The sequence below is a fragment of the Haliotis asinina genome, chromosome 5 (assembly GCF_037392515.1).
Source record: "Haliotis asinina isolate JCU_RB_2024 chromosome 5, JCU_Hal_asi_v2, whole genome shotgun sequence".
NCBI classification, from domain to species: domain Eukaryota; kingdom Metazoa; phylum Mollusca; class Gastropoda; order Lepetellida; family Haliotidae; genus Haliotis; species Haliotis asinina.
This window is the reverse complement of record NC_090284.1, coordinates 9,626,293-9,652,608: the sequence shown is the minus strand read 5'-3', so window position 1 is coordinate 9,652,608 and position 26,316 is coordinate 9,626,293. Positions and strand designations below refer to the sequence as shown.

Here is a 26,316-nt window from a genome sequence, read left to right as displayed (position 1 = left end):
GTTTTTAGAACGAAATAGGACGACATCGGCATGGCTGGCAAGGGCCATCGTTCAAGCGACGACACCGTGGAGTATTATCTGTTTCCGTCCATTCCAAATCGAATAGGGGACGATGAAGTTCAGACATACCTTGAGGAACAAGTTGACATTTTCCTAGCTCATCTGAGCCCGTTCCTGGTCGATTACATTTGGCAATGCGAACCTTTCACTCTGTGCCCCGTTGTAGGGAAAGGTAAGGTTGACGTATAACAGATTAGTCACAGAGTAGCCAACTCATGCATTCACTAGCAACGAAGATTCCCCTGGGCTGTAACTCTCCGATCTCATAACAATGGCATTGTCACTCGCGTGGTGTTTTTTTCCTTTCGTCATGTTTGTTGTTTGTGAAAATATCTTCTTAATCATGCAAATTTATGATAGAACCTGAATCAGTGGGTTCCCATTTTGTTTCCAGTTTGGCTTACATTTTGTTTTGTTTTTCATGATGATGACTTACAGAAATCATTTACAAATTCAATCATGGAGTGATCATTCTCCTGTCATTGTTACCTAATTCAGATCAGTTATTGTCTTTCTTCTTTTGATAATTTACATGATTTTTGTTCTTAAAAAGTATATATATTACATGTTAGTATCTTTGTACAATTAATAAACATTTGCCCATGCTATCGTGCATTCAGCATCATTTTCATGCACATAGTACGACATGTACTCTGAAATACATATACTGTCATCTCTGTCAATGTCTGTGAAATTTGCTACTTTTCAGTAACTTAAAAACAAAATCATGTATACTTATTCACTATTTAAGATATGATAAGATAATACTCTTTTGTCCGTATAGTGGAAATTGTCTTTGCACAGTTCCATGTCTCAGTCTCAGTCATAAAAAGCATCTATATACAACAACAGCATCAAAATAACAGAAATCTTGAAAATAGTACATGCAGTCCTTTTTCTATTTATTTATACTTGAAGGTATAAAAGAACGGCAGGCCCTGTTTGTTCGTAATGTCGACATATGCAGTCTACAGCCTGAAGGGAGAATGGAATATTCCGAAAATAGAACATGAGTCGGGTCTCGTAGAATTTTGTTTGTGTTTTTGATAATGTCATGCTCATGAAAATAGCTGATACTTTCCAAAGGTAGACCAATTATTTTTGATGAAGTATTAAGAATTTTGAGCAATTTGTTTTTCTTTTATACAGACAAGTTCCCATACCAGCAGAAAATTAAGAGTTAGAACAGACTGGGTAAAACTTCTTTAGAGAAGCACCATAATGGTTTGGTCAAAGTTGAAGTGTTTTAATGTCCATAGAAAATGTAACCGCTGCTTGCATTTTTTTTATATTCTGCTAGTGTTAGCATTCCATGATAATTCTGAGTCTAAAATACTAGCAGTGCTGAGATATTTGTATTCCTCAACTACTTTAATATCCTTGCCATTTATGTTTACTAGTAAATCAGATAATTTATCTTTCCTGAAATCAATTATTATTTCTTTCATTTTGTTTACATTTTGAAATAGAAAATTTGCATTACACCTCTCCACAAAGTCACTAATTTCATTTCTATAGCATGCTTCAGATCAGTCTAAGTAAACTTAGTCTCAGTGTATTTCATTACACTCCACCACTGAGTCTAACAAAACTTTGTAGAACTGGTAACCTTTGAGCGACCAGTGACTGTCCAATCAAACACGAGACAGTTAAATAGATTTATCCAATCAGACAACGGCTACTATTTAGGGATCGGAGGGACTTTCAAAATATTCAGGTCACTGACACAGATCTCTCCACAAACAAAAATCTGCTTATAACACAGATATTTGACCTGTTGACATGGTTACCATAAGCTAATATTTCCGCAACATAACATCCTTGAATATTGCCAAAAAACTATTTTCAGCGACTATTTAGTCACTGTTGTCATGGTTGTACATACGCCTTGTGCATCACTCGGAAGCGAGTGTACGCTAAATAGCATTCGGAATTGTTCCAGTACGAACCCTTTCGAGATAAAAAGTTCAAAAGGTATGAATGTGAATGTCCACTTTCACGATTTGGTAAGCTTTGTTCTGATTGGTCAGTCTTAACGGTTACCTGATGCAACCTCCCATAGGGTTTTGTTAGACTCAGTAGTGGAATGTAACAAAAAGTACTGGGGAAAGGTTTAAGATGAGTGAAATAACACAACCTTGCAGAGCAACTATGGCTGTACAAACACGTGATGAAAGAGTACCATTTACACAGACAAAATTGGAAAGAATTTATCCATCTGATCAAGTTTGGGTTAACATTCATATCTAAGAGTTTCTTCATTAATGTATGAGTTGAATGGTGTTAAATGCCTAGCTGAAGTCAGAATACAAAATTCTTACATATGCACCACAATTTTCTAAATGTTGATAAATCGTGTTCAAAAGTGTAATGGTTGCTTGCATCTTGTACAACTCTCGTGGCTCTGTAAACAAACTTGTAATGGGTCTAAAAGTGGGTTTACTTGATTCAATAATATGTTTTTAATCAAATGTTGTAGGCATTTCATGGCAATAGAAGTCAGGGCAACAGGCCTGCAATCATTGTTGATCAATGGATTTGCTTGTTTTCAAACAGGGAAAATCCTAGATGTTTTCCGAAGAATGGGAACAATTTGAGTATTTAATAAATTTGAAATAATTTTTTAAATATGACAGCCAGTTGCTCTTTGCATTCTTTAAGTACAATACCACACAAATTATCTGGACCACAGGCTTATGTATGTTGATATGGGAGAATGCAATAATAACATCTTCAACTGAAATATGTATGTCATCACCTGGAGGAAAAGAGTCTAGAACAGCTTTCCTATTACCTTAGGAATGTACAGAATCAAATCTTGAATAAAAATGTATTGAACTCATTGGAGAAGGCGAAGTCATCATCAACTTTTTGAGGCTTTTTCACAGATCCCATGATAGTCCACTCCATACACTTTGTGTTTTGTTTTCTGAAATTTTGCTTTCTACTTTGGGTTTATATTCATGTTTACCCTTACTTGTCAAAGACAAAATTTCTTCTTGAATTTCTTTACTGTGACTTTATCCCCTTCTATAGATACCATCTCATTTTCATTCAACACAGACTTAAATTGTTTTGTTACCCAGGACTTATTATTGGAATATATCTTTATGGTTTTAACAGGTACAATGCATTCCACACAAGAATGTATGAGTCAGTAACCACATGAGTAAACTTATTCAAATCATTGCAAGTATTTTCAAAACATTCCAAATTGTACAGTCAAAACAACCCCTTAGGGTATCTAAACATTCATGTGTCCATGATTTAGCACTAGGTTTCTCAGTTTTCAACTTTTGTCAATAAGTAGGAAGAAGATACACAATGTTATGGTCAGATGTACCTAGTGGCTGTTTAGTGAATGATAATTATACGCATCTTTCACACTGCTATAGCATAAATCAAAACATAAAACATTTGTCTTTTGTGTTTAAATTTTAATGGCGCCATAAACAGTTGACCTTTGTTACGTTTACTCTAAGTTATGGCTGACAAAGAAACATAGCTGCATATTGGTAAGGGACAGAAAAGATGGATCCAAAGCATGATTTTATTTGAATAAATGACATAAGATTAGGCAAGCTTTGATTGTTGGATGAAACAGCTAGACAAGATTTTTATGTGATGATTGTGTGATCTATTTAGTCATTGACAGATGTGAATTGATAAATCACTTCTCATAGTACTTTTTCCTCCTTCATAATGTAAGAATGGTATAATAGTTGTTGAGGTATTAATGCTATAAGAAATATTGTCTATCTATCTAATTTTGGTTAAAACAGTATTACATCTCATATTCAATTCTGTCCCTCTGTTTAGAAAAGTATATAATCCTGGAACCATTTCAATCCAAGTCAAGAGTAACAGAAACAGAACCCTGTAGCTCCTTTCAACATGTTAAACAGATCCTGGTAGTCCTTTTAATATAGAACTTCAGCTTCTTGAATATAAACCCCACATCCCCAGAGCCTATTGAATACAGATCCCAGAACCTATTGAAACAGCACCCAGGGTAGAGTGTCTAAAATACAGAAATTGTGAGCCGCTTAATGCAACATCCTTGAGTTTCTTAAATACAGTTTTCGTTTGTGGGCAATGTTCCAACTATCTGGCGGGGCGGTGGGGTAACCTAGTGGTTAAAGCGTCCGCTCGTCATGCCGAAGATCCGGGTTCGATTCCCCACATGGGTACAATGTGTGAGGCCCATTTCTGGTGTCCCCCGCCGTGATATTGCTGGAATATTGCTAAAAGCGGCGTAAAACCAAACACACTTACTCACTCCAACTATTTGGCAGTGTTGTGTGATCAGACGATCAAGTGATCAGCAGCATGAGCTTTTGATTGAGGTGACTCGGACAAGAGGACTTGTCAAGTAAGTCAGTGAGTCTGACCACCCAAACCCATTAATGGTATGGACAGCATGGCTTGCTGAAGGCCAATTCTAACCTGGATCTTCCCAGGCCTTTGGGATACAGAACCCTAGAGCCTCTGGGATACAGAGCCCTAGAGCCTCTGGGATACAGAACCCTAGAGCATCTGGACTAAAGGATCCCAGAGTAACGATTGAATACAGAACCCTGTACAGGACCTAGAACTCTTTAACGTCTTGTGTACAGAAACCAGGAGCCTCTCAATTATGGCTTATGAGTGTCTTAGTATAGTCTTAAATACAGAGTCTTAGAAAAGTTTAAATACAGAATGCAGAAGCCCTTAAATAAGATTGATAACTGTTTAATCAGTAGGTGCTGCCAAGTGTGTAAACAGTAGTCATGTTGACTATTTTTAGTTAATTAACTGTTCCAGACTTCATACACGTATTACAGTACAATATTACCCACAGTGCTAGTACCCGGGGACTATGAGTGTCAATATTGGGTGTTATTATATCCCTAGTGGTATACAAGGCGTAGTAGTAGCTTATTGATTTCCCCACATATACATCATCATGAAAGGTCTGCTTTTCAATTATGTACACAGATGACATGTTTGAATTAGGACCCCTGGAATAACTTGGTATGGGTTCTTGGAGGCAATACTTCCACATTAGCTTGATCAAACAATTCCACTTATTAATGTACCATGTGGATCTTACTAAATTCAGATATGGATTTTGAGTTTGCCACAGTGCTGCCATGTTTGCTGTGACTATATTACTGGATTGTTTTAGGTGTTATTTTTTGTTGCACCCATGATTGTTTCCAGCTGTGTAGGTATTGTTGCAGCCACATATGCAGAACACACATTCAAAGTTCAAGGTTTAGAAAACAGTGTAAGCTAGCTGCTCATATCGAGTGTAGACGTTTGAACTGCGCTGAAGGGATGTGGCATTGTGTGTGTGTGATGTGTTGACATGTATAGTGTTTGAAATTAACCTTAAACATCAATGGTTCATTGTCTTGAACCTATTGTAAATGGAATAATTTGGGGGCTGATTCAAATCCTGTAGCCGTAAACTGTATGGAACACTGCATGCCTGATTCCAGAGTTAAAACTACTTGATAGTTTATGACTTAAACATGTTGAGAGTGTGGGAGAAAGTTGACATGAGGACCCCCTCCCATACTTTAATGCAGGACAGTCAGCATGAACTGCTTCAAGTGCCCATCACAGAGCATTTACCGTGTGTGATGATTTTCCCTGAGGCCATTCAATGCTGTGGTTTTATTTAGATGAATATTGAAAAGACAGATTATATGGCAATGGCTGTCAGTGATAAGTTTATTGAAAACTAAATCAAAATGCATTTTTGTAAGAACTTAAGATGAAACTGCATGTGCATTTGTTTGTTGTGTAAGACCATGCCTTGCAGTGTTCCAAATAAACAGTGTCTGCCTCTCACTGACTGATTCTGGTCCAGATATACCGCTGATTGATATGATGAACAACAAGTCTCAGAGCTTGACAAACCGATCTTCGGTATGTAAGTCAGACATATTGTGCTTCTGACCAGTTCTAATGTGAAACAACTTTTCTAACCTCTAATGAGATTGTTAATGATTTATATGATAATACTGAAAATATTTATTATTCCATCCTTTCGGACAATAGTTATTATGTTTGATAAAGCAAGAATATTGTACATACATAAGTTAAGTGTTAATGGGTTAAAACAACATGGTTCAGGATTTAAACAATATTCACGGACTACTATTGATTGGTAATTCAGATTTGTCTGTTTCAGTCATTTATATGTTTAAGCCACTCAGCTTTTCAGCTTCTTCAGTTTACCTGTACAGAGCGATCATATATCTGTGGCTTGTATCTATTACAGAAATATAAATAATTGAAATAACATTCTCCAGAGTCTAAAGTTTTATGCCTAATGCTGTAATTGTTCCTCAAACATAACATCAACTTTGCATTGTTGCTACAGTTATCAACTTGTGTTGCGTAAATAACATGGACAATTCATCAGCTCCACATGGAGCATTAATTTCCTCCTGCTCCTAAACCTATCAGGGAGTAATTGAGCATCGCAGCCATTGCAAACATAGTCCAGCAATTTGTCTGTCAGATGGAAGAAATTGACCTCTCATCCAGATAGCACTGGCTAAAGAGTAGGTTTGGCTTGACTAGCCGTAGGCTGCGAAATGGTTTGGGCAAGGGCAATGCAGAATTAATGTTGAGTGTAGGGTTGTTACTAGCTTTGCTCCAAGGTGCTACTGGCTGCAAAACCGAATGGATGTATCATAATTCTAGCCTTAAAGAGGCAAGTCTAGAGTCTAGATAAGTGGATAGTACAAGATGCCAGTCTTTTATTTACGGTTTTGTATAAGGCCAGATCAATTTTATATCTTGTTTTATGGCCTTTGCCCTCAGGAAATCTAAAGGCAGGAGGGGAAAGAATGAAAATAAAATCACCTGTCAAATTATCATTCTGTCAAAATACTAAAAGTATTTTACTGTTGGGAATATTTGAAGTGTATATGGGACAAAAAACAATTTAAAAGAAGTTTGGTTGTAAGTTTACGTTTTCGGCCAATAAAGACAATAGGATTTTATTTTTTTAAGCAGGGACAATTACGTTTGTTTGTTTCTTATTCTTGAAAAAATGTGACTTGAGGATCCGTAGAACAAGAAATAAGTTTTCATTTAACCTAATAATTATTACCATAAAGACTTTTGTAAGTCTAGTTGTTACTGATGTAGGTCATGTTGAACATACCTCTTTAGTTGTGTCCCTCCATGCTTGCTGTGTGGAACAGACACATTATAAAGGTTCATTAGGCCATTTTTATTACTATTTTGTAGATAGATTAAGCAGAGAGTGCCAAATGATATTGAAACTCACAAGTCATAATGTTTGTTATCCAGGCTTCATGACCTAACGTCTATACATACCTTTTTAAACATTCCGGATATATGATCAAATAGTTGAGTCTGGACCAGACAATCCATTGACTGATGTCATGAATATACAATCTGCACAACTGGGTGTCTATGACACACATAAAAAATTTTCAGTTCTGACCTTGATTCCCGTAGTCACCTCTTACAGCAACAATGGGTTGTTGAAGGATTTTGCCCTCAGAATTTCTTTTACATAATTTAACCTGACACACCATGATATAACAGTGAGAACTAAAATACTGTTACATTAGCATCAGACTGAAGGGCGAAACGAATGCTCTTAGCATGGTACAGAGCAAGGCCTTTTCTTTGAGCCTGTTTTGGTTCAGGACATAAGATATCATCATAATGCAGAAAATTAACAACATGAATGAACAAAACCGTCATTTTATGTCAAAATTTATTTGAGTGATTTATGGTAAAGCAGACTGAAAGCAGAATACCATGGCTGCACTCATGCTGCGGTATACTGTTTCGCCTCTAAGTCCAGCTCACTCACTTACAGCAAGACAATAGCTTAAAATTGGCTCTTTGAAATCATGTGTGGTGCGGGTTACCAGGCTCTCATACAAGTTACAAACAGACAATTTTATTCTCATTTTGTAATATTATTAATAAATTATATGAACACAGTTTAAAACAATTTCAAACTTGTCTTGCTGTGATTTTGTGAACATATTTTCTTATGTCATTTGAAATCATTTGTCAGTATTGTTCAGTTTGTAAACTGTAAATAACCAGCATCTTGAGTGTAAAACAAAGACGTTCTGTCTTCCATGGTAGAGAGATTAGATTTGTCATTTGATTGTGTAATGGTAGCACATGATGTCACAATGGTCTGCAGAACATTGTGATGCAATTTCATTGAGTTAATGTCTCCTAGCAATATCTCCCAGGAGAAACTGCATGATTTCACATGCATGTCTCGTGTTTGTTCCAGTTTGGGAATTCTTAAATGTAACCTGTTTGTGTTGTGGTCAATGAACTATGCATTTTAAGATCTGAATTGTATGACACTAATGTAACAGCTGAATAAAAATCCAAGGGTATCATGTGAAGAATCAATGGCTACTCCCATATTAACGTTCGTCATTAGAACCCTCTTACAGTCAGGTTTAATATGAAGACATGAATTCGCAGACAACAAAACTGTAGTTTGCATAATCAAATGGATGTTGGCAGACTCATCTTGATTAGAGGCGAAGAGCTCCCCTTTCAACAATGTTTGAATGTTTAATATTGGTATTGATTTTCAAATCAGTCTGAAGGGTTGTATGCCCTGTGCATAGTGGGTTTGCTTGTCTGAGATGCTTTGAGATAGATGCCAATTTAACAGATGGGAATTGTGCATGTGATTGGTTTCTTAGACTGCAACAAATCCATTGTAAACAGGGATCGTGTGGTCACGCTTGCTTGCTGACTTGTTTGACATGTTATCAGTTCCCAATCACACATATTGATGCTCATGATGTTGATCACAGTATTGTGTGGTCCAGAATTTATTATTTATAGACTGCCACCATATAGCAAGAATATTGCTGATTGCAACGTAAAACTAAACTCACTCACTCACCATTGTGAACAGCACAATATGAAATGGACCTTCATATCCTTTAGATTGTAGTTTCAACAGTCTTTTAATGTCTGAATTATCTCAAGTGACAATATTTATTTTCACATGTTGCACATGATAAGGGTGCATGGATTGATAGTAGTTAAAGGCATGACCGTTTATCTTAACATACTTAAAATGCTTGTGTATGTTGTGAAAAGAGCAGGTTTACAAGTTTTAACTGAAGAATGGAAACAGAACAAACACAAAGTGCAATCTGCACACAGTTGACAGTTCATGTTGATGGGGAATTGGCAAGAAGATGTGTTTGTTGTGATGTGGATGATCTCGAGAAGTCTGCCATGATCCTTTAAGAATGAGTGGGTATGGGTTTTCGTCGTTTTTAGCAATTTTCCACCAATAACACAATGAGGAATACCAGAAATGGATATTACACATTGTCTTCGGCATGACAAGCAAATGCTTTGTCCACTAGGCTACAACACTGTCCTTTCAGTGGGATGTTTTGTATCTTTTGAATGGCAGTTGTAAACTTTTAACACAGGGATGGCTGGCTTTACTACCTCAGTTGCTGCTGTTTGTGTTTGATATGAAATACCTGAGAACTGGAAGATACCTGTCTGGCAGAACCGGAAGAGGGGACAGGGGTGCATACTGAGTTTGATATGAAATTTGAAGATACCTGTCTGGCAGAACCAAAAGAGGGTACAGGGGTGCATACTCCCGATCAGACACCTTATTGTATCAGCTGCTTATGCTTGATCCTCATCTGTCCCAGAAATTATGAAACTCCACTGTCAGACACGCGACACGCAGCAAGAAATCCTTCTCAGCTTGAAAATTTAATGTATTTATGTGAACAGCGTTTGCTGAGGTATGTATTTAACCCTTCCCTGTTTGCTATTGATTGCGTTCCTGGTATGAACCATTGGTCCCCAAAGAATGCTCAATCAAGAGTGAACGATTTCCTTCAGACCTGTAGCTCTCACTGTTCCAGTTGTGTATTGATGGTATTATCAGGATAAATACTGCTGATCTTGCAGATCTTAATTGACTGTTGGTCTTGTCAGGCCACAAAGTTCAAAAGTTACTTTATCTTAAGAGTTGCTCCACAAGTGAAGTAAAAAAAAAAAAATCAATGGTGATTATGGTGCATTGGGTTTTGGCTTACAGAACATTCTAACTGGAATATTGCTCAAAGTCCAACTCAGTGACTGACAAATTTGGTTTAGTTTTGTTCTACGTCTGACATAAATTTTCATGTAAGCTGTTAGTTGAAATTCTGTTTTAGGTAATGATACCAAGGGTTGTAATGATGCATTGATAAATACGTAGTGCAAAAAAACCAAGGAAGTACATGATTCATTCACTTTGATTTAAAATTATCCTACTCTGTAGACTTGCAGCTTCATTGAATTTATGTTTTAACTGTTTACTTGATCTGCGTTTCAAGTTTCTTGTCAGTAATAAAAAGAGACTGAAACTACTTCAGCTTGTTTCTATTTCATATAAACTATATTCATTGGGGAAAGAAAACTATTGGTCACTACAGACTATCACTGGTGCAGTTGTTGTTTCCCCAGCTTATTAATCCCAAATGATACCTCGTCTTGTGACGGACAGGTGTGCTAATTATATTTCAGGAATTACAAATAGTACAGGATGACAAGTTCTTGTGGCATGCAATATTTTCTGTGTAATTAATCTTCCTTCATAGTGTTAATGTTCTGGGTGTTCATTGATACATGCTGTCATTTTGAGATTATGTTACGGGACAAGGAATTCGTTGCCCATATGCCATACGTTTAGGGAACATATCTAGAACCATAATATATAACATTTCCGTCATTTAGAGGGAAAAGGGTATTCAGATGTTAAAATTTGCACAACAAATTTGCTTTTCAGTACACAACCATGTTGATTAGAGATCCAAGCCTCAATTGATCATACTTTTTTAACAGGTCTGTAAAAAATCTAAGGAATATATTTTGTTCTAAAAACAAAGAAATCTTAATGAAAATGAATGCAATGTCAAAAATTGACGGAATCCATCATAATGGTAATACTATACAGTAATGGGGTCCATTTATTTGTCAACCTCAATCAGTGATATACAAGACAGCTGTACTCTGGGTCAGCCCAGCTGTTGAAGTCCGGCCATATTCAACAGAACCAGGCAACAATATGACATGGTAACTCTCTGTTGAAAGGTCAACTATGACATTATCACAATGGGAGCAATGGCAGATATTCCTACTTAGCTACAGGTAGCAGGGCTGATGTCCGTCTGCTGTACAAACAATATCTGATGTGAACAGGCAGATTACACTTGGGAGTTTGATTCTTTATAAGTCTTTGAGTCTTCCCTGTCTTTACATATGAACAATTGTTTTTTTAAATTTCAGATTAACACCGTGTCTCTTAAAATATATGATTTATATAAAAATATTAACTTTATTCATATAAAAAGGAGCCCATGAGAGTTTGAAGAATCAGGAAATCTGGACTTCCTTCATTTGTAGTTTTTGCATTGCAGAAAGGGCTGAGCAGACGGGAAAGTAGTTCAGGGATTCTGATGCTACTGGAAGGTGTTAGCTGTTGTTTCAGGAGAAATATTTAAAACTCAATCTATTTCTGCTTCCCTACATAACTTCACATAAATAGGTGTGACAATAATTGACATACTCAGAAAGGATTTGGACGTAAATATTTCTGAATGTTTTCCACATATCTCAAATCTTAATCAAATCAAGCATTGCTATATGTAAAGTGTTACAAAGAATCCATTAGACTTGTCCAAAGCCATTAACACCTTAACAGAAAGTATTGTCTAAAAATGTTTAAACTTGATACTTGAGAAGATTGTACTGGTATATTACATGTGAGCATGAGGAAGTAGCTATACCCTGTGTGTTTCATGTATATAGAGTGGTAGCTGTCTAAACTGGCACTCATCTGGACTGAAGAATAGTCTAGTTAAGACAATGTGCCAGATTGTAGAGCTGATGATGAATGTATAAGTAACAGACGTGACTGAGATTTTACGCTGGTGTTGACAACTTGCCTGATTGGACAGATGCCGGTTTCAACAGCTTCCATTACATAAGGACTTTCATAAGACATGAAAAGTCACTTAGAAGTGTATACAGAAATTTTATTTGTTTGAATAATAATTCTTAGATAATAATAATATAATATGAACAAGATGTCCCTATATTAAACACTGGACTGTTTCATTATCTTTACTTGCCTGGTTTGAGGTTAGAATTATGAACTGTACATCCTTGGATTTTACGTTCAGAAGTGTCTTGAAGGAAAGCTAGGCTACATTGTTCACAGTGACTGTAGGATTGTGATGGGATGCATGCTTTTGGTGCATGAAAACAGCTCTTGTCATGTTGAGGTGCCATAAATCATCATCTAATGTCTTAGTGGCTTAATAGAAGATGGAGCTTGAATCAATAAATTACCGACAGTCTTTTTACAAACAGTAAAATAGCTTGAAATAGCTTGTGACATTATCATGATTTTATGAATCAGTGAAGGTCATGAAGCCCTGTGGGGATTCCATGAAGCCCTGTGGGGATTCCAGAGCCCCCTGCCACATGGCAACCATATGATTAGGCTTTGTATTAGAATTGATCCTCATGCAGCCATATAAGCTTGTTGTATGATGAAGCTTAGGAGATTGGATGGTTCAACTAAGAAACTCTGTATTGTCTATACCTGTACTAGTTAGCCCATGAGAGTAACATGAATGGCAAAGTCTGATGTATAAACAGCAACTGAATGGTACAAGGCAACTACTCTCCAAACTCGTTTTACATTGGGGTAAAGACCCTAAGATGGAGGAGTCGAGATATATAGAAACAAATCCACTAGTTTAATTAGATAAAGTGTTTGCAGTTTATGTGGATGAAACTTGTTGTTCACTGCCTCAACTACTTCACAGTCTTGCACTGGTTTTGATTGTCTGATATTGTTGTTTGCATCATGATAGCCTAGTTCTCCCAGTAAATTCTCCTGATGTCCAGTGGTGAATTTTGCCAAGGACAAATTCATTGAAAGTAGTACCAGCTTAACTCTCATATTTGTATCTGCTGAGTATGTGACCCCTAAGGATTGGCTATATTCTGCCTAGAGACTTGAAAAACTGAGGGATCTAGCACACAACTCTTTTGAAGATAAGATATTTTATTGCATATATAACTGCAAATATAAACACAATACAAAGACATAGAAATATACATAGATGATCTATGTTATAACAGTTGCACAAATCGACTGGAACAGTTACTGTGTACATTAAGGTACTCATTGTAGTGATGACACAACACTTTTAGTGGAACACCTATTGTCACAGTGCTTCAAGAAATGGTTATAAACTTAAGGTCCTGGTATATCAAGTGTTTCTGTTGCTAGGTAACCTTCCTCCTCACCTGTATGGCAGCACCAGCTTTGGAGAGAACATTGATGACGAATGGTTGATTGTGTACCTCTTGTTCAGGCTCTCCAGGGCATACCCAAGCCTTGTCATCAAGTAAGTCATTCATGTTTAATTATGACATGTTAATAGATAAATGTTTACTCATTGATAGGAAATGGTGTCACTATTTTCCATGTGCATCCATGGTCATGAGTTATGATGATAATATTCCTGTGTTTCTTCGCTCACGAAAATGGTGTTGGCTGCTAAACAGTTATTGCCATTTTACAGTTGCATGTGATGTTGCTGCGATATTGCTAGAAATGGTGTAAATCTAAACTCACTCCACAAAATAGAAATCTGAACTTGTAGTCTTGATGTACTCTGTGTACCCATCTGACAAGTGTAAGCTTACGCTGCTCCCAAGTTCAAAATTATGAGTGGACAACTTATTCAGAAGGAAAGTGTATTCCTAAGTGTAACACATGTGACATTCATTTGACCACATTCTACATGTATTGCCCATGCAACTGATCAATTTAATGTAATATGTCCAGGGAGAACAAGGTTTTGACAGCTGTGCAGTCCATGCATACCAAACCCAGATTCCTAAAACATTCTGTCCATATAAAACCCTTGTAATTTCAATTCTATATTTATCTGAGTATTTCAACATGCTCAATAGAGAACACACATGCTTATTCAAATATTTCTAGGAACGCATGTGTTTGATCTGGTGGAAGTGAGCTTCATAATGGCGCCTAGGGCGTAATGGTGGCAAGCTGACATAGTCAACTGTTTACATATGTAGAAGTGCTCATGAAGCATATCTCGAGTGAACTGGGGAACCGTCAGCCACTAATCTTTTTCATGTTTCCATGAAAAGGATTAAGGCAGTTCTTTGTCAACCATCTGGCCTGAATGATGACTCCTTATGTGTGAGATTGTATACATTCATGGTTACTGTGTAAATATAGCATGTGTGAGTGCAGAAAGGGTTAATGTCGCTCTTTGTATTGTATTCATTTTCAATTCTATTATGTCAGTTCAGTCATTTGTGGTATATTTAAACAAACTGAATTGTAGATTTGTTCCTGGAGTATCATGATGACATTGCTAATTTGAATTAGCCCTCTTTCAGTGTTCAAAACAAAATGTCAGATTTTATTTTGGCATGTTGCTTTTTTTCATACTGTTTCATTATATGTGTTATGTTTTGACTTGAAATTTGAAAAAAATGAGATCCGACGAACTCATAAAGGGATCATGTATTTCATGACAATTGTGTTGAGGTAGTCATCACTTGTGATGTGACCTGGTTGAACCAAGCAGGTGCTTGGTCTGGGGATGGTGTAAGTGTGTGGTATAAAACAGGCAGGCATGAAGTCATCTGTAACTATAACGTCTGTACTGAAGGCCAGGGAATCACAGTCTGTGACGCTGCAGATGTAAATCTGACAAAGGTCAGTCAGTGGTCCTAATCCCTGGTAATTATGGTGGGTAAGGAGTAGAGTAGGGTCCTATAATAACATGCTTGTCTCTTCCTGAGAATTGTCAGGTATTTCACCAGTGCCTCTAATGCTTGGTAACTGAGGGCATTCATGGTGGTGCAGATTGTTAGCTTAGTACCTTATGATTTTCTTCATGTAAGGGCAAGGTTGGGTGGCCTAGTGGATAGAGTGTTTGCTTGTGATGAAAGGCAGGGGTTTAGAGGGAAAAATGTGTGGGGTCCTTTCCTTGTGTCTTTATTTGTGATATTCTGGAATGTTGCTAAAATATGTACTTGGCACTCACTCACACACTCACTCACTCGCTTGCTCTATGTATGTGATACAGACAGTTTATGTACATATCAGCCCTGTATAATGGTATATTCAACCACACTGACAGTGACAGTGACTACATATAATGATAATGTGTTTTTTATTCCCTTGGAAATTGAAACTAGGTCTCTTCTGTCTGGTCATTAGTTATATATAGCTCTCACATTCCCTTTGTGAGTGGACAAATAATGACATAACTGCTACAACAGGTTGGCCTGTTATCTATGGGTTTAGTATGCATGCAACTATGAAGGATGTGGTAATCACTGGTTTCAGCTGTGTATTGCATGTTGAGGCATGTTTCATGTGTGTACTTATTAACATGATTACATTCAGTTCTTTCTTCCAGTGTTATGTAGTAGGGTTAGGTTTCAGACTTGTGCACTGTTTGGTCATTAAACCTGTCTTTTTTTCCCAGGAAGTATCTTGCGATCTCATAGCAACAGTGAAAGAAGAACTAGTTTTTGTGAGGGGCAAGTTGAGAGGTGTTTCTCTGTAAATAAAACGATTTTTTAATATCTATCCAGTGTTTATTTTTGGTTAAAAGTCACCATATTTCTCCATGTTTTAAGTTCATGATACAAATTAAACAAGCTTCTTCAAGTGTCAATATTGTACAGTGCTGTTTTCTCAGTGTACCTTAGGGGCAGGTGATGAAAGTGAGTTTTATGCCACTCACAGCAATACTCCAGGTATATGGCAGTGGTCTGTAAATCATCAAGTCTGGATCAGACAAACATGTGATCAACAGCAAGAGCGGTAAGCAACGTAACTGGAATACTGTGACATGTGACAACCAAGTCTGCGTGTCTGATGCCGTATCCCCTTAGTCGCCTCTTATCACAAGCATTGGTTGCTGAAGAACAGTTCTAACGCTGATCTTCATGAAAGATGTTTTTCCTTTTGCATTTACACTGTTCATATTTCAAAGCACTTTTTGCTTTTGGCTTCAGCGGAAACACAGGAGAGTGTTTGCATTATAACTTTGTCTGAAGGAGTGAGTGAGTGAGTTTAGTTTTACGTCGCACTTAGCAATATTCCAGCTATATGGCGGCGGTCTGTAAATAATCGAGTCTGGACCAGACAATCCAGTGATCAACAACATGAACATTGATCTGCGCAATGGGGAACCGATGACATGTGTCAACCAAGTCAGCTAGTCTGATCACCCAATCCCGTTAGTCGCCTCTTACGACAAGCATAGTCACCTTTTATGGCAAGCATGGGTTGCTGAAGGCCTATTCTACCCCGGGACCTTCACGGGTCTTGTCTGAAGGAGGTACATGTAAATTTGGCAGAGTTGATTCAGTTGTCCAAGGCACAATTATCTACATTTATTGCATGTTACATTTACAATTTGACATCTATTCTGCTCTTCGATATCTGTTGTTATGAGGATTGTAAACACACTGATAATCAATACCACATTACTCTTTAGTGCTCTTTGCATAAAAGCTTTCGGGAAATTCTTATGGGAAACGAATGATAAATGAGTATTAAACAAAAAGTAAAACTGTTGTGATTCTTTTTCATGTATATAAATAAATATTATGTATTTCACAAACAGTATTGAAGGCAATCTGGAATGAAAAAAAAGCTCTAAGTGAAATTAGTTGAATTTGGCCAATGTAGATTAATAAATATGATTATTGCTAAGAGACTTAAAATTCTTTTAATATCCTATGAGAAGCATTGAGGGCACATTTACAATAAAAGCCAGTCATTCATCAGAATAAATTCATCAGCAAAATTTAGCAAAGTGGGCGAAAATAACCATATCAATAAATGGAGAACTTTGAACACTCATGACCCTGGCACAAGGATCCTATTCTCAAGTCAGTCTAACCTAAAGCTGACAAGAAGTAAATAAATCATCCCCTTGCTGCCTCAACCAGACAGTCCATTCATAAAACCCACATTCCTTGGCATTGTTTAACAAGGGGCATCCTAAATATGCCATATCTCTACTGTCTGACAGCCTCACTGTGGGTCCTGTCACTGCTGGTGTTGTAATGAGGAATTGATGGGCATGTTGATAATGGCCGGTAGCCTTGCATTGTCTTCACCTGTTGGGAATTCTTTAATCAGTGAACTAAATGGAATTTGCAGTAAGCTTAAAATTATATCCCTCCACAGGGAGGATGTTTTTTTAAAAGGTTGTGTTCTTTGTCACAAGAGTATAAGGTGTAAATTTGATTCTATGTATTTATGGGACCTCAATCTTGTTTTTGTGAGTAGTTTGTGCATGGCATGATATTTCTGAGAGAGGGGTATGAGATCATAGCATTAGGCACTGGCAATGGAGTGTTTTGAATGACCCATCCTTCTGCAAGGGATGTTAACTAGCTCTAGTAGCTATGCCATAGAGTTAAAAATGTTTGAATTTCGTCAGCTTAGTACAAGCCGGTAGGGTACCTTTAGTGTTACCCAAACTGGCCCATGTTCATATACTTGTGCAGTTCCTCCATCATGGCTTCTGATAAGATTCTGATGTCCTCATGACATGCAGGTTGTATCTTTTATGTCAGGTCTTTGGGTTGTCCTCAAGGTTGTCTGTAATGTGGGGAGAGGTCTGACTTGGTGACAAACCAATCCCAATACTTATTATATTTACATAAAAGTTGTATATTTGTTCATGCGATGTTTTCAGATGTTTCACAAGATTAGAATAGATACCTTGTAGCTATGGTAGTGTTGATTAGAGGATTAGGTGGTTTAGCTGGGTGACTGTACCCAGAGGATTGGATCAGTGTTCATAATATCAATCACTGAATTGCCTGGACATATGCATGATTTTGTACATGATGATTTCAATTAACTTATATGTATGACAACCAACTATCAGGTTCAGGGATCGAAAATTTGTGGGCAAAAGTGATTAAAAGTATGTTTTCACCCATTATTATCTTTCATGATATAAAGTTTATTTGTGAACAAAGACTGATGATAAAGTATACAGGTCAGACAGCCTGCTAATCCTCAGTGTCCTTTCAAAGTTTGAGGTCATTGATTAAGCTAAAATACATACCTTGCATTGTTTTATTAGAAATGATTTATTAGTGAATGTTACAATTACAACCTTTACATTCACTTCAAATCATGTAATGTTTTGAAGTTCATTTTCATAGAGCATGAATTTATGGCACACATAAAAATGAAATGGCACCCTTAAATTATCGTGACAGTGCCCACTGAAAAATACTTAATTTGATTCCTGAGGTAAAATCAGCCACAAAATAGGCATCAATATTATCAAATGTCTTAATTAGAAATTTTAACCACGATGACATTGACATAATATTTTCTGTAAAATTCAACTGAGCCAAGTGTATTATGGACTTTGAGAAAGAATAAAGAGCACCTAGACTTCTGAGTGGCAAACTCTGAGTTCTGATCAGTAGCATTGGTAAAGAACAATAAGTACACATAGTTAAGAATGAAAAAGCACAGTTTGTGTTCTGAGCAGTGGTCAAATGCACCCAGTGTTCTGTGCAATAATTGAGTACACCATGTTTTCTGATAAAGGGTCAGCTGTGCCCTGTGTTCTAACAAATGGTTAACTGAGTGCACCCATGCTTGCTATTGAAGGCGACTCAGCTTGTCGTAAGAGGCGACTAACGGGATCGGGTGGTCAGGCTAGCTGACTTGGTTGACACATGTCATCGGTTCCCAAGTACGCAGATCAATGCTCATGTTGTTGATCACTGGATTGTCTGGTCCAGACTCGATTATTTACAGACCGCCGCCATATAGCTGGAATATTGCGGCGTAAAACTAAAACTCACTCACTCATTAACTGCACCCTGTGTTCTGAGCCAGGGTCAGACAGAAGTGTTTCGTGTGAGGACCGCTGGAACATCTGAATTTTCTGCCAGACAGGTCCTGATGACCATCGGACCGTGTGTTTTTCTGAAAACTATTTGATGAGCTTAATGTCATTGGATTCAGTGATTGATTAGTTACTCATGGTAATTTAATTGGTAACTATCAATGATGTGATTAGATCTGATAATGTATTGCAGGACATCAGACAATGATGGAGAGTTCCTGCTAATAGAGGCTGCTGAATCTCTGCCAAAATGGCTGACACCAGAGACGTCCGACAACAGGGTAGGTGTGCTGTGTGATGATACAACATGTTGATAATAAAGAACATATAATTAGTGTATAATTCATGGACATATTTGTGAGCATAAGTTCTTGATTCAAACAGGATATGTGTCATAAAACAATTATTAGTCTAGTCAAGTGTGTCAGTGTATTGTAGAATTGCTTTGCTATCTCTATTGGTGAATGAAAAGAGTTACTGTAGATGCTAGTATTTTCACATACAGGGGGTGTAATTAGGTGGGGCATTTAGGTAGCCTCTTCGTTAAAGAAAACTTACTCATGGGTGTCAATGTGTGCACCTCGATTATGTTGTCCCCTGCTGTGTTATTGCTGGAATATTGCTAAATAATAAATTAAATTAAATAGAATTTCCCCATTGAATTTATTTTTACATGTCTTGGCAACACAGAAAATTATATGGTCCACTCGATTGCAGAAGGAAAAGTACAGATTAACATTGAGAATTGTGAGAATATTCGGGAATATTTAAAACTTTATCCTCCTGTTTATAAAACAGTCTTGTCTGAAATGGCCAGATCAGATTGTTTCCCAGGCTCGTGAGTTGTATTTATATCCTTGAAGAGGCTGCAGTTTACTTTCCCTTCAGTGTTTATAGTATTCCCTGTTGTTTTATATACATTGTATATATTTCTTCAATACAAGATTGTACTTTCTTCCAGGTGTACATCTATCAGGGAGATGTTCACATTATACCTATCCCACAAACCCCAGCTGAGATGATGGAACTGCCGTTGTTTGCTCCAGACATCCCGGATGGTGTCCAGTGTATTCGTGAACACACCAGCCTCACTCGCGCATCACCTCAGATACAGCGATGCATCTTCTCGCGGCTCAGCTGGTCAGTATGATAATATTTGGATTCTAGTTTATATTCATATTTATATGGAATTAGTTAATATATGGTTACCTTGCATAAAATGTTTTGTACCTGTGAATGGAACATTTCAGATGTGTGAGAACCCTGATACAGAACTGAAAACACTCAACAGAATTTTGTGTCCCATCTCGTGTTCATACTTTTCAATGTGTAGTACATGCAGTGTGTAGCTACAGCGATGTAGCAGGTTCATGTACAATGTTGTAGCAGTGTACAGGGTAACATTTCATTTCAGCTTCCCGGAAAAAATCAAAGAAAATGTCCATCACACCAACTGCTACATCCCAGCAAAACTGGTGCCGGTGTTACGACGAAACTCTGCCCTGGTTGCTCCTGCTGTGCATGCCTTCTACTACCGGGACCCTATAGACCTACAGGTAGTTCATATCATGTAGCTTTCTAAATATGCATGTTGATCATACACAGCAAAATTTTGGTCTGAAGGTAATTATTATATTAAACAGTAAAATAACAATGATAAGATATAGTTCAACTTGAAATCCCTCTACTGTGATTCTCTTATTGCTACAGCCAATCCTGTAGAAACTGTCACATCTCAAAATTCTCTAAATATCTAGTGAGCCATGGGGTGGATAACTGTAATTTCCACACACAGCCATTGATAAAACTGTTCAGTTTACCAGCACTTTAAGCACTTGCTCCTCCTGCCAGTTGCTACAAGTAAAATAACATTGCTCACTTCTGTCACACAATTGGAGGCCATCGTCTTGCATAAATTAATTTCTGTGAAGACTTTTGCATGTCACATGTAAGTGTGTCATTGTTCTATGAGGAAGTCTTCCCATTAAATTACTTTGACAGTTACAGTAAGATATTTATGGTGAGTGGATTCATATAGACAGTTGATTTAATGATGTGAAATGCTTTTATTTCAGGCATGTAGAACTATGCAGATCTTCTCACCAACTGATCAAGTGCTATCACGGGTAAGGAATTGTCATCACTTTTATGTCTACTTTCCTTCAGGTGTATACTGGATCCACTCACTCTCTGTTTACAATCATGGAGTCATCAAGACCACATTGCATGCATAGTTTTATAAATAAAACTAGCCTTCAACTGACAGTCTTACATCCTTTTCATTAGCAATCCATTTCGGTTATATTGTATATCCAGCTTCAGGGTTTACCAAAATATACCAGTGAGTTATCACCCTTTGTCTTCTGTCCCCAAAATCAAAACACCAACAGAAATACTGTTCAAATCTTATGAAACCCACCTCACTGCAGTCAAGCAGTAACCATAAGAGCCATTGCTAACATTATTTGCTTGTAAGGGGGATACCTCCAGTATTACACATGCCACCCACTAGTAACAGACCTTGTGTTTTATGTACAGGTGAAGTTGACTCGCTGCCTGTATGCCCAGCTAATGCACCAGCAGTTTACCCCGGACAAGAGGAGCGGATACACATTGCCCCCAACATCTAATCCCAAATTCCAGTCACATGATCTGGGTGTGAAGCTGGTCAGTCTCTCTGTGTTGTATGATGGTTTTGAAGCCAGAGATTAGTTCTGTATTTCAGTAGGATATTCTGCAGTGTGTAGTCAGTATAGACTTGCATGAAGATCATACTTGTGATCTGTTACATCTAAAACAGCCATGCCCTATTAACTGAGTTTCCATGATAACCATTTATCACCTTTTGCTGAAAGTTTCGAGTCTTATTGCAGAAATTGCACCACCTGAAAAATAGAATCTCACTTTTGATTATTTCATTACATAGATCTGATTGAACTATTGCACATGGTTGGTTGGTTTTACAGTTTTAGGGCAACTTGGGCCAGTAAAAAGCCTATTTGCGCACAATATTATATTGCACTTATTCCACTATTGCACTTATGGATGGGCAGAGTTGTCTCCTTTAAGTGTGCAAGTTACCTATGATCATTATTATCCCCCCGAAGTAATGGGGCTATATAGCATTCATTCCGTCCATCCTTCCTTCCATCCCTTAAAGTTTACATGCTAGGTTCACCAAACTATCTACATTGATTGTTTTGTTCATGTCATAAGTACAAATATAGTTCTGATTGATTCTAAATAGTAAATTCCTTTGTTTCGTATATGCAAATAAAGGCTTACATGGCCAAACTATTATCTAACATATATAAAGTTTAGTAGAGTAGGGTTTAGTAGAGCAAGTTTTGTGAGCTGCTGGTCCTTGTCCCATTATATATCAGTATCAATCATTTTCATATCCAAGTATGTTTGTCATTCCATAGTCGTCTTCTCTATGAATAAGAAGTTAACTTCTCTGACCATCATTATATCCAGCCAAACATCTTCCATCAGCTGATACGACTGAAAAACCATTGAACTGTGATATTAAACCTGATTCACTTACTTGTTCAGCAATGTTATAGTTGATCATCTGGAGAGACATCAACACCCTCTCTGTTCCAGGCTCATGGCTTTGAGATCTTGTGTACCAAGTGTTCCAGTGGTCCCCGGATGGGTGTCAACGGTCACTCAACTCCATCTGACCGAGATGTACGATGGCAGAGGTACCTCAAGTCCCTCAACATGAGTGGGTATTTCAGGGTAGGTGAATGTTGGATTCAGTTCTTCCTTGACAGTATTGAACATGTCATGTATTTGTTAGCTTGGGATGAGAGTGCTTGACACTTTCACAGAAGTAGTGGGATGAGAGTGCTTGACACTTTCACAGAAGTAGTGGGATGAGTGTGCTTTACACTTTTACATAAGTAGTGACTTGTTCCACACTTTTCCAGATGTAAGGATTTCTTTCATACTTTCACAGAAACAAAAGCTTGTGTTAGACTTACCCTGAGTTAAGGACTTGCTTCACTGCAAATATACTTTGTAGTTATGTAACTGTTATGACTGAACTCTTTTTCTCCAGGATGAAGTGACAGGGTCCAAGTTGTATACAGAGTTGCTGGCAGAGGCTCGGAAGTTCTACATGGAGCAACTGCAGATCAGCAATGGGTAAGAGAATGGATTAAGATGGCATGGGTGTATGTGTGGAGCAAAACAGTTTGGAAGTGATAGAAAATGTATATAGCATTTGGGAAAAAGTAACAGACATTTACAGACAGTGTATCCATGTCTAGTGAACAGAAGCACTTGAAAATCATCATTATTCACAGATGGTTTGATAAAATTTGAGTTAATGTTCTGGAAGAAATATGAAACTTGTATCTTTTGAAATGAGTAATTGCTTTGCAGAAGTGAAGATAAGTAAACTTTCTCTCTATTGAACTATCCTTTGAGATTCAGTTATATTGCTGAGAACACAATGGTTATCAATTTGCTCATCACCTGCAGCAAATTGTTTTTATAATTTCTTGATATGAAATAGCAAGTTTACTGCTGTGTTTGACCAATACACAAAGCTGAGTATGTTCTACACTCAAATATCAGTTACACTGCTCCTTGGCCATAGATAGGGGTCAGATTACTGAGCAATAGACAAGAATTTCCTGATTCCTCCTTAAGGTGTTCATTCTTTCACCCAGTTGATATTTTGTGTTGTCAGTGGTTCATTCAGGGCAAGCCCTGGGGAGGAAGTGCTGGACCTGGTTGGCAGTACCAGCTATGACCTGGAGAGTCTTCGTAGACAGGAGAAGACGCTGCCCGCACCTGATGGTAAGGAGTCCAGTCATGATAATGCGAATTGTTCAGTGATGCAGATAGGTATAGACACATCAGTTACAAGTAGGAGTTTTTAAAGATACAGGTCCCTTAAAATCAAGTCCCAAGTTCCTGTATGTTAAATTGCATTTTATGAACCACATAGAACAGTTGGCAAGTAATCGCAATAATACCATTACATTATAAGTTGGCCAGAGTGGAAGCACTCCTCCTCCTCCTCCTCCTCCTCCTCCTCCTCCTCCTCTTCTTCTTCTTCTTCTTCTTCTTCTTCAAATTCTGTTCTTTCACTCAGATGACAGCTGGTTGAACCTGACCCCCGAGTCTCTGGATGAGATCCTGAAGAAAGCATCGGGCAGGTCTGACCCAGATGCCTTCGACATGAGCAAGGTGGCAGACTCCATGAAGACATTTGTAGGCCATGTATCAGGCATAGATGGAGCAGAGTTTCCACAGTAAGTGTGACAGAGTTTTCATGTTAGTTGATGTGGTCTAATGTTCATACTGAAGCATTCCCCAGTCATACTGAAGACCAGAGTTTGGTTCCATTGATCCCTCATTCCCCACATAGCTCTCTTGTGTTGTTGTTTGTTGTATTCATAGTGAATTATTTGCCCGTGTGACCCACTGTTTCCCCATGCACTCAATAGTTCCATGCATTCCAGTGTTTGTTCATCCTGTTTACAGAGAGTCTGAAGAGACAGAGATTCAATTTGAGAGCACAGGCTTCATCCACGCCATGCAGAAAATGTTTGGTGAGTAGAACACCATCTATTATGCCTTGGAAAGGTTTAAGTGGAAACAATGTGGGAGCAGGTTATGTTAATTATTGTAATTTTATTTTTATCCAGAATTCAATGATGATGACGATGCATCCAGCTCCGATATGAGTGAATACGACTGGGATGATGATAGTGATGATGATCTCAATTCACCACCTAAGCACTCACCATCTAAGCGGCCCCAGAGGAAGAAATCCCCAAAGAAAACTGCTCCAAAGCCAGATCCTAAGATACAGAGTGTGATGGACATGATGGATCGTGAGCTTGCACAGACCAATGTGGGGAAGAGTTTTGAGAGAGAAACAGTAAAACAGGTATGCGTGGTCAGACTATAATCTTCTTTTCAAACTTTATATTTTAACAGTATAGCTGTATCCTAGAGTAAAGCTTGCAGTACAAAAGATATGAAAGGTCCAGAATGATGTATTTCTGATTTGTTTTGTTACTGAGAAAACTTTCATTTAGAATTATATTGTGTGTACTTTCAGAATGGAAATACCAAACCAAAACCACAGCGTCCAAAACAGCCACCACCACCACGCCCTTCACCTTCACATTCTTCCCGACCTTCACCTCCAGCTAGACCTTCACCTCCAACTCGACCTTCACCTCCAGCTCGACCTTCACCCCCACCACGACCATCACAGCGACCTCCCCAGCGTCCACCACCAAGGCCTAACAACACACCAACATCAAGCCCCAGGAAGTACCAGCGAGACATTGATGAGGAAGATGATGGTTTTGTGCCTGTTAACATCAATCTAAATGTTGTCAAGAACACACTTGAGTCCTACAGTGCCCAACAGGGGCTACCAGGTCCCGCTTCCAACATTCTACACAGCATGGGGATTAGACTGCCCCCTAATGCAGATGCCTTGTAATCTGAAGCCTTTGAGAACACATCGTCTCTTTCATGTCATGAAGGCATCTTGACTCGCTTGGCACAGATGCTTCATAATGAAGGTATCTAGTCAGATACCTTGTATAGGGAATCCTTGTAGATTACCTGCTGTTTCACATAATGAAGGTATCTAGTCAGATACCTTGTATAGGGGATCCTAGTAGACCACCTGCTGTTTCACATAATGAAGGTATCTAGTCAGATACCTTGTATAGGGAATCCTAGTAATTACCTGCTGTTTCACATAATGAAGGTATCTAGTCAGATACCTTGTATAGGGAATCCTTGTAGATTGCCTGCTGTTTCACATAATGAAGGTATCTAGTCAGATACCTTGTATAGGGAATCCTTGTAGACCACCTGCTGTTTCACATAATGAAGGTATCTAGTCAGATACCTTGTATAGGGAATCCTTGTAGATTACCTGCTGTTTCACATAATGAAGGTATCTAGTCAGATACCTTGTATAGGGAATCCTTGTAGACCACCTGCTGTTTCACATAATGAAGGTATCTAGTCAGATACCTTGTATAGGGGATCCTAGTAGACCACCTGCTGTTTCACATAATGAAGGTATCTAGTCAGATACCTTGTATAGGGAATCCTTGTAGATTACCTGCTGTTTCACATCATGAAAAGTGTGTTTGTTTTCTTAGTGCCTCTTGTAGTGTTAAGGATGTTAAGGTCCAACATTATACCCTTTGGCAAGCTGCCCCATGCAACATGGTAGGGATGTGAAGTATCTTTCTCCTAGTCT

The 26,316-nt window shown here is 37.9% G+C and overlaps 1 protein-coding gene across 1 annotated transcript; it reads left to right on the top strand.

Annotated features, from left to right (window-relative positions):
- Positions 1 to 25,551, top strand: LOC137283527 (protein ecdysoneless homolog). The gene is made up of 14 exons (XM_067815080.1): positions 1 to 232; positions 13,406 to 13,523; positions 19,255 to 19,342; positions 20,023 to 20,201; positions 20,476 to 20,617; positions 21,137 to 21,187; positions 21,600 to 21,728; positions 22,668 to 22,805; positions 23,128 to 23,213; positions 23,764 to 23,873; positions 24,172 to 24,331; positions 24,564 to 24,631; positions 24,728 to 24,972; positions 25,147 to 25,551. Exons 1-14 carry the CDS (start codon positions 31 to 33, stop codon positions 25,537 to 25,539), a joined length of 2,109 nt encoding a protein of 702 aa, XP_067671181.1. The 5' UTR covers positions 1 to 30; the 3' UTR covers positions 25,540 to 25,551.
- The last annotated feature ends 765 nt before the right edge of the window (positions 25,552 to 26,316 follow it).